Source organism: Pipistrellus hanaki (assembly GCF_964339955.1).
Source record: "Pipistrellus hanaki genome assembly, chromosome: 10".
NCBI lineage: Eukaryota > Metazoa > Chordata > Mammalia > Chiroptera > Vespertilionidae > Pipistrellus > Pipistrellus hanaki.
The window spans coordinates 44,896,402-44,904,380 of record NC_140512.1 but is presented as its reverse complement, the minus strand read 5'-3'; the positions used below and the strand labels follow the sequence as shown (position 1 = coordinate 44,904,380).

General features: G+C 59.2%; 1 protein-coding gene across 1 annotated transcript; it reads right to left on the bottom strand.

Moving 5' to 3' along the window:
- Positions 1-250: 250 nt before the first annotated feature.
- On the bottom strand, positions 251-4,758 carry NOBOX (NOBOX oogenesis homeobox; the record flags this gene model as incomplete). The annotated part of the gene is given in 9 exon segments (XM_084897315.1): positions 251-555; positions 1,200-1,495; positions 1,802-2,033; positions 2,224-2,309; positions 2,556-2,677; positions 2,830-2,867; positions 2,870-2,992; positions 3,368-3,880; positions 4,719-4,758. Coding segments are annotated over 9 exon segments (1,755 nt in total).
- Positions 4,759-7,979: the final 3,221 nt, after the last annotated feature.

Here is a 7,979-nt window from a genome sequence, read left to right as displayed (position 1 = left end):
CAAGGAAACAACACAAGCTGATACAGAGTTCCGAAGTGGTACCGGCCATCACCTTCTTCAGGGCCGACGCCGTGCAGAGGTATGGAGAGCCGGTAGGGCCAGCCCCTCCCTCCTCACACCAGCGCCCAGCAAGATGAGCTCACACAGGAGCATGCCCACAGTCTTTCCCAATGCTTCTGCCACCATCTCCCTGATGGCGGGCACCCCGACCCTCTCCACCCAGCAGCTTGTCTGATATGTGGCCCCAGGACTAGGGGTCACGGCTATTCTTGTCTTCCTCTCGGGCCTTCTCGAGTGCCAAGCGCTGCTCCACAATGGCCATGGGCTGCTCACTGGGGGCCTTGCTGGGGAGAGGCCCAGCTCCTGGCCTGGCCCCGTCAGGCAGCCGGCTGGGCCCTGGAGAAGGCTGCTGCCTGCTCACAGGGTGAGCATAGGGAGCCAGGAACAGATCGGAAAAGTAGCCTTCCCCTCCCGAGGGGTGCCCCAGAGCTTGGGAACAGAAGGGACCAGGGAAGGGCAGTTCTGGCAAGCAAGGGTCATTCCAGGGCACTGTGCCTGTGGGGTGAAAGAACACAGAAGCGATTAGACGGGACTGAGGCACCAGCCACAGTTCAACATGTACTATGAGCATCTCCCCCCTACGACACACAGGCTAGGACCCCAGGAGCTCCCGTGAGGACCAGGCATGCTCCAGACTCGCGCCTGAGCCTGGTGACAGGGACACAGGGCACCATGGCAGCAAGGAGACCCAACCCCCTGGCCACTCTTCCCCTTCCACTGGAATGTGGTCGTAAGATTCCAGGTTCTCAGAGGCCCAGCGGCCCATCAGAACACTTGTGTTGGCCGCCAGCTACTCTGTGCCAGGCACGGCCCTCATGTTATTTCTCCTCTGCATCAGGTGCTCCATGCCATGGGAGTCATATTCCCATTCCTGAGCCCAGGAAACTGAGGCCCAGGAGAGTTGGAAACAACTAAGCTGGACTTCACATTTTGGTTCCCTAACTCCAAAGCTCTCTGGTTCTCTCTCTCTGCTCTGCAGCCTCTGAAAAACTTGAGGAACAAGACCCCTGTGGCAAGAAAAAAAGCTCCCCTCGCACCATACCCCACCCCAGCCTCCTTGGCAATGAGGCCTTCTGTCCCTCCTCCCCTTCCCCGGTCACCAAGGGTCCTCCCTTCCAGCCCTGATTCACCCATGCTACCAGCGGGCGGCTGCAGCAGAACCTGCCCTGCGGAGGGCGCTGGGAAGTAGCCCTGCGAGGTGCCCCCACCAGGGCCGTAGGGCGGCGGGAAGAAAGCGTCCTCTGGCAGCGGGGGCGTCAGGGAGCTGGGCGTGGAGAAGGGGAAGGGATGCAGGTAGGAGAACTGGGGCTGCGGCTGTTGGAAAAGCTGGGTCTGCGGAGCCTGGGCGACCTGGAACAGCCCCGGCTGGCTGCTCAGCTGGTAATCCTGGGGTTCCAGCTCCTCCAGGTATGAGCAGGTGGGGGGCGGGGTGACACTGTGAGGACAGGGAAGCATTTTGTGAGGGTCGAGGCAGCGGAAGGGAGGGCTCCTCATTCTGACCACACAGGCCAGTGTCTTCTCACCCCTCTCCCCACCTCCAGGCCCCACCTGCCACCACCTCCGCCTCCTCAGCGCCCAGCTTCTCACATTGTTCCTGCTCTGCTGCTGAGATATCCTACCCTTTCCACCCCTTCCCCCCTCTTCTCACTTTCTACTCATTGCCCCTGGCCATCCCAAGCTCCTCTCTGCTCTGAAACCCCTCCCAAGATAGCTCAGCGGCCACCCCCACTGGGTTCCATACCTTGTCCCCCAGGACCCACAGGAGCCATCTCTGTGGCTGCTGTCACTGCCAAATGTGTCCATCAGCAGAGGCATCAGTTGGGGGGTGTGCACAGGGCCGAGGGGGAAGGGAAGGTTGGCCCTTCGGACAGGCGGGGGGCTGAAGAGCGGTGGGGTCACTGCCGCCCTCTGAGCCCCCTCGCTCGGTTGGGTTGGGGCCAGTGTCTGGTCAGATGTCAGAAGCATGGGGGGCTCTGGGAGCGGAAGACATGAGGTTGTGATGGTGAGAGAATGGGGAGGCAGACTTGGGGTTGCTGGAAGGTAGAAGCGCAGGACAGCAGAGAGCTGAGGGCCACGCTCACGCCTAGCAAGCCCCTCTGTCTTCACTCTCTTCCTGTCATCCCTTCCCTCCCCCAGATAATCCTCAGAAGGGGGTCAGCTCACCCGGCAGGATGTCTAGAGGGGGCTCCGGAGGGAAGGCGCTAGGCTCCGGGTCCATGGGCACAGCAGGTGGCAGCTCAGCAGCGGAGCTAGAGGTAGACAAAGCGACGGTTGTGCTTTGAATGGCCCCTAGATGTAGATCGGGGCCTCGGGCCAGGCAAGGGACAGACGCTGCCTCCCTCCAAGGCCTGGCCGCTGCCCCGTCCCGTGCAGCCAAAGCCCCTCGAAATGCTAGCCAGCAGCTCCAGCGTCAGTGCCCAGACTTTGAGACCCAGGGCCCAGCGTGGGCCGCACTTCCTACCTCCAGGAATGACCCAGCAGGAGGAGAAAGTCACCTGTCCTGGCCGCTGGCGGGGGCTGGACCTGCAGGGCTGTCCTTGTCCTTCTTCCCATTCAGTTTCTCCACTTTCCGCCACTTGGCCCGGCGATTCTGGAACCACACCTGGAGGGGGAGATGCTAGGAGAGCTTGAGAAAGGGGCAGAGTCTCAGACGGGCCCTGACTATCTCGTGAGGAGCTGCCTCACCACTACGCTGCAGACGCCCGCCCTGGGGCCGGCGTCATAACAGGTTCCTCTGGGAGCTTTCTCAGGCCGTGGCAACGCGAACACGGCAAGAACGCAGCCTAGAGCTGTGCCACCAGCCGTCCCTGCCCAGCCCCCTTTACCATGATGCGCTGGGGGGTGACCCCCACGGTCTGGGCAATCTCCCGGCGCTTGTCACTGTCAGGGTAGTGGTCGGCTTGGAAGATCTTTTCCAGCTCCTCCAGCTGGTCTGGAAGGAGAGACTCCCATGAATACAGACCCCAGGGATGCAGCCGGGAAGAAGGACACCTGCCCGATGGGAACACGGGCCCAGCCCAGGGCTCCCCGTCTCACAACTGTTTCCCACTGGGCCGGGCCTTCTCTTCTCAGGCTTGGAGATGGGAACTAACCTTTCCAACTGATTTTCAATTTCACTTTCTGGTGCAGCCCTAGCCCCTAAACCCCTACCCCTGAGAGGCCGTGGCCCCACCAATGCCAAGGCCAGGGGTCCAGGACAGGCAGTGTGCAAGCTCACCACCCTCCAGTCCCCTGGCCATGCTTCCTGCTGAGCGCACCTTCCCAGAGATGACACCAGACCTCAGGCTTACTCTCCCTCAGGGCTCACCTGAGCGGTACAGGGTTCGAGTCTTTTTCCGAACTTGGCAGGTTGCTTCCAGGGGCTTCTTTTGGTCTGTGTTTTGGCTGTTCTGGGCCAATGTGCTGAGGAGGTTGGCCAGATGGCAGGGCCCCCTGCCTGACCCACAGGGCCCTGGGTTGTTGGGGTCACGGGCTGAGTTAGTGACGTGGGGCGGTGACGTGGAAACTGGACCCAGGGCGGCAGACTTCTTCTGCTTCCCGGAGCCCGGAGAGAAGGACCGCTTCCCCGCCTTGGTCTCTCTCCTGGGGACGGAACCCCGGTCTCCCGGAGGCTGGGGTCGGGGCGGGACCAGAGTTCTGTCTTTGTGGACAGAGCCCGGTGGCTGGCAGTTGGGGGCCTGCGGGGGTGTCTTCTCTCCCGAGAGAGCGCAGGAGGAGGGCGGCTGCCCACGTGGGCCATCCTGAGTGGCAGGGGCTGGACTCCGCGGTGGTCCTTCCTTCTCCGACCCTGCAGCCAGGGGCTTGCCTCCACCTTCCTGGCCTGTGGGGAGCCAGCGCTGTAACTGGTTTCTGGTTTGAGCTTACGCTTGAATGTGTCCAGGTACAGAACTAGCTCCAGGCACACCTTCCTAACCTGGCTATTGTGAGATCAAAGTAGAGGAGCCACTGCTCTAAGGGTTGTCTGCAACTCTAAGGGCCTTGGCTCACCTACAGATGGTAGAGGGTCTCCTAACGGGGGGGGGGGGGGGGGGGGGGGACTTACTTCCCGTGAGCGCCCTGCTAGTTTCCGGGCACCTGGACGGTGAGTTTGAACAGAAACGCAACTGTTCAGCGTTTCTAAGGGACAGATGTTGGGGTTGGGGCAGACTGGGCTCTAAAAGATGTTGGGGTTGGGGCAGACTCGTTTCTAAAACGAGCTTTTGTTCTGCTGTAGATTCAAACATTATGTCTTAGAGCAGGGCCAGGGTGGCATTGGATGGCAAAGGAGACAACTGGAACGACCCCTCACCTTCCACAGAAGGCACTCTGCCCTCCTCACATCTATCCATACCCCTGTCCTTCCCCAGCAAGCGGAACCTCACACAGGGGGCCAGGCCCAGGCGCTGCCTCACACACGGGAGGGAGGGTGACTCTGCGGACCCTCTCCGAGCCCGGCTGCCTGTCCTGAGTCTGCCTGTTCTCCAGGTGCGCCCAGGCCCTGTGCCAGCGCCTTCCATAGACCAGTGGCCCGGTTCTGTGCATCTACTCCTGCGAGAGAGGCACATCTCACGGGAACACGGATAAGAAGGTGAGTAATTTGCCCAGATCATAGGGCAAGTGCTCCTAACCTAAGCACAGTCCTCCCACCCCCCAAACCCTCCCCACCACATCCCCATTACTCAGAACCCCCAGAATCCTCCGCTCAAGGTGCTGCTTCATCGTTTCCAAATAAACTGGAATGTTTACAAATGCAAACTAACTAGTGACTTAGTGCTATTGTTATTCTGGTGAAATTGCAAGAGATAGAATGCCTTAAGGAATGGCTTTCCCGGAGCGTGCTGGTTTTGCAGCACTTCAGGAGAGCTGGCAGCCCAGCACACCTGTATATAGTAGGTGCTCAATAAATGCCACGTATCAGGTAAGAAAGGTGACAGGTGTTGGGACCTTGCCTAGAAGGCCTGGGGCTCCGGCCCTGACTTTTCTCCGCGTGCAGAGAGCTGGGGGCCCGGTGGAGTGGGGCGCAGCCCTCGGCCTCCCTCTCCCCTCTCCTGAAGAGCCTCCTCCGGTGGGAGCCACTTAGCCCCCAGCCCGCCCCCCGCCCCGGCTCACCCCGCGGATCCTGGCGGGGCTCCTCGGTGGGTTCCATGGCCTGGACGCCGCGGCGGGGCCGGCGGGCTGCACAGGCGCGGCCTAATGAAGCCTCGCGGGCGGGCTGACAGGTGTGCGCAGCGCGCACGGGTGCAGGGAGCCCGGGCCTGCGCCCCGCCGTCCGCCGGGGAGGGGCCCTCCCGGAGCCGGTGCGGGGGCAGCTGCAGGGCGGGGAGGCCCAGGCTGGGCCGGGCCCTGAGCCCAGGTGCGGGCCTCGTGCGGCGCCCTCCCTCCCTCCTCTCCCCGTGGATTTAGCGCCCCACGCGGGGCGGGGGCGGGCCTGAGCGGCTGCGGGGTTGGAGAGACTCGCCTCCGGTCCTGGGGACTGGCCAAGCTGCTGACACTCATGACACTTGGCCATGGCCTCGGTCATGGGCCTGGTCGTGGCTTGAGTCCCGACACAGCCCTTCCCTGTGACCTGTGAGGGTGGCCGCTGGAGCCACTCAGCAGAGGACTCCCAACGCTGGGCTGTTCCTCCTCCGGGTTCCCACCCTCAGGCTGATGAGCCCCAAGATCCTGCAAGGGCCCGCGCTGCAAGGTGAGCCAGCGGTGGCGGCCGGGGGCGGCCTCGCGGGCACAGGCGGGTGACCGGGGAGGCACTGGCGCCCAGGCTCCGTGTCCAGGCGCCCGCACAGGGGTGGGTTTCATTCTTGGAGAAGGAAGGGGCGTCTCACAAAGGAGCCCTCACAAGGGGATTGCCCCTGGGTGGACGGTCCTTGCCTTCGTTATAAAATGTTTCAGATTTAAAATTTGGATAACGGTTCCTCCGTCTGCCCCTGCGTGGGAGGCCGGCCGGGGGTGGGGGATGGCAGCAGGGGCTGGCGGCCGGGCCTCAGGTGTTGTGCGTTAGGACACGAGGGACGGAACCAGAATCACCTGGTGGCGCGTTTCCTGCGCCTTCAGCACCCGGGCTTCGCCTGTGGGGGGACTTTGGGCGGAGTGTGAGAGAGCTTTAGTTCTTCCTGAAACAAAGCATTCAAACGGATTAACTTGTGACAATATAGTCAAAAGCTCTGGCTTCTGATGTTTCCTTCTGACCCTGCAATGGCCGCTGGTGAACGAGGGGTTTAGAAACGATGCCAGCTCCTCAGCTAGAAACCAAGCATCTGGGCCACGTGAGCAAGGCGTGAGCTAGACCTTTCCGTGTGGAAAATCGGGTCCAGCTGATGGTGACACGGTTGTGAAGGGAACACAAGAGTCTGCTTGCTAAGCATTTTAGGACACCTACTGTGTGCCAGGCACTGCCTGCAGCAGCCTACTGCGGAGAGGTTAGAAATGTAACACAAGGGGCCTTGTCAGTGCGGTGTGGTTGGCGTGAGCTGGAAGGATGCACAGCTCAGAAGGGGCATGAGGAGCAGGAACGTCTGGTGGACCAGCCTGAGGGCCAGGGGACGGGAGAGTCCTTGGAGAGGACACACAGGAGGATGAGCTGAAGGCTAAAGCCAGGCCAAGCTCCCTGCCTCCCAAGGTCTGGTCCTTTTTTGAATCCTGGGCTCCCCTCCCCCTATGCCCAAATAGTCCAGTTCCCTTGTCTCTTTTACTCAAGTGTTTCTCAGCGAGGGTTCCCCGAACCCCCTGGAATAGCATTTCTTAAGGACTTCTTTTAAAATGTGGCTTCCAGGTCCCAGCCCCAGCCATGTTAATTGGTAGGTCCAGCGGCACCCAGAAATGACCCTTGTAACAAGCCCCTCAGGTGATTTTCATTGACTTTGCAGAAAGAAAGCTGATTAAAACCAGCCTGGGAATGGGAGGTTGGGAATGGATGGTGGGGGAAGGAATGACCTCTGTCCTTTATTGAGGTGTCTGCTGCCACCAACAGGGCACAATTAACTTCTTAGACGATCCTATCGCATTCAATTAAGAATAAGTCATTTTTGCCCTGGCCAGTGTTGCTCAGTGATTAGAGCATCAGCTTTCCCACTGAAGGGTCACAGGTTTAATTCCCAGTCAAGGGTTGCAGGTTCAATCCCCGGCCTCATTTGGGAGGCGACCAGTCTATGTATCTCTCTCACACTGATGTTTCTCCCACACCTCCCTCCTTCCCTTCTACTCTCTACAATCACTGGGAAAAGTATCCTCCCATGAGAATTGACAAATAAAGAATATATCATTCTTTTCTGCCATCATTAATGTTGTATTTCCTCTTACTGTCTGACTGCCCTCCGCCTGGGGGAAGTCAGAAAAGCAGACTTGGGTCACCCATGGCCTGGGCACCATCTTGCCACCAAACATGGAAAGACGCAGGGTCTAAAAGGCTTCACTCCAGGGCTTAGCGGATTGAAGACGTTGGCCTTTTCAAACACAAATCATTGAATTTGTTGGGCTTGGGCTATGATATTAACAAATTCAACATATTTTTACTGATTTCAGAGAGAGAAGGGAGAGGTGAGAGAGAGAGAAACATCAATGAGAGGGAAACATGGATAGGCTGCCTCCTGCATGTCTCCTACTGGGGATGGAGCCTGCAACCTGTGCATGAGCCCCAAACCGGAATCGAACTGGCGACTTCTTGATGTATGGGTCGATACCCAACCACTGAGCCATACCAGCTGGGCTAAGTTGTCTTTCTCTCAATATCTTGGCTGGTTGTTGAGTGATTTTTAAAAAAAAATACATGATATAGTTTCGTTTGTTTAAATGAAAAATTGATTTAATGGTTACAAGGGAAATTGGCCTAAGAAAGCTTAGGAGAGAATGTCTTGATGTGTTTTGTTGGGAAGGTGTCGTATTTGTGATGACGCTGGTGAACTCATCCTTGTCAGGTCACCTTCCAAGGAAGGTCAGGAAGGGAG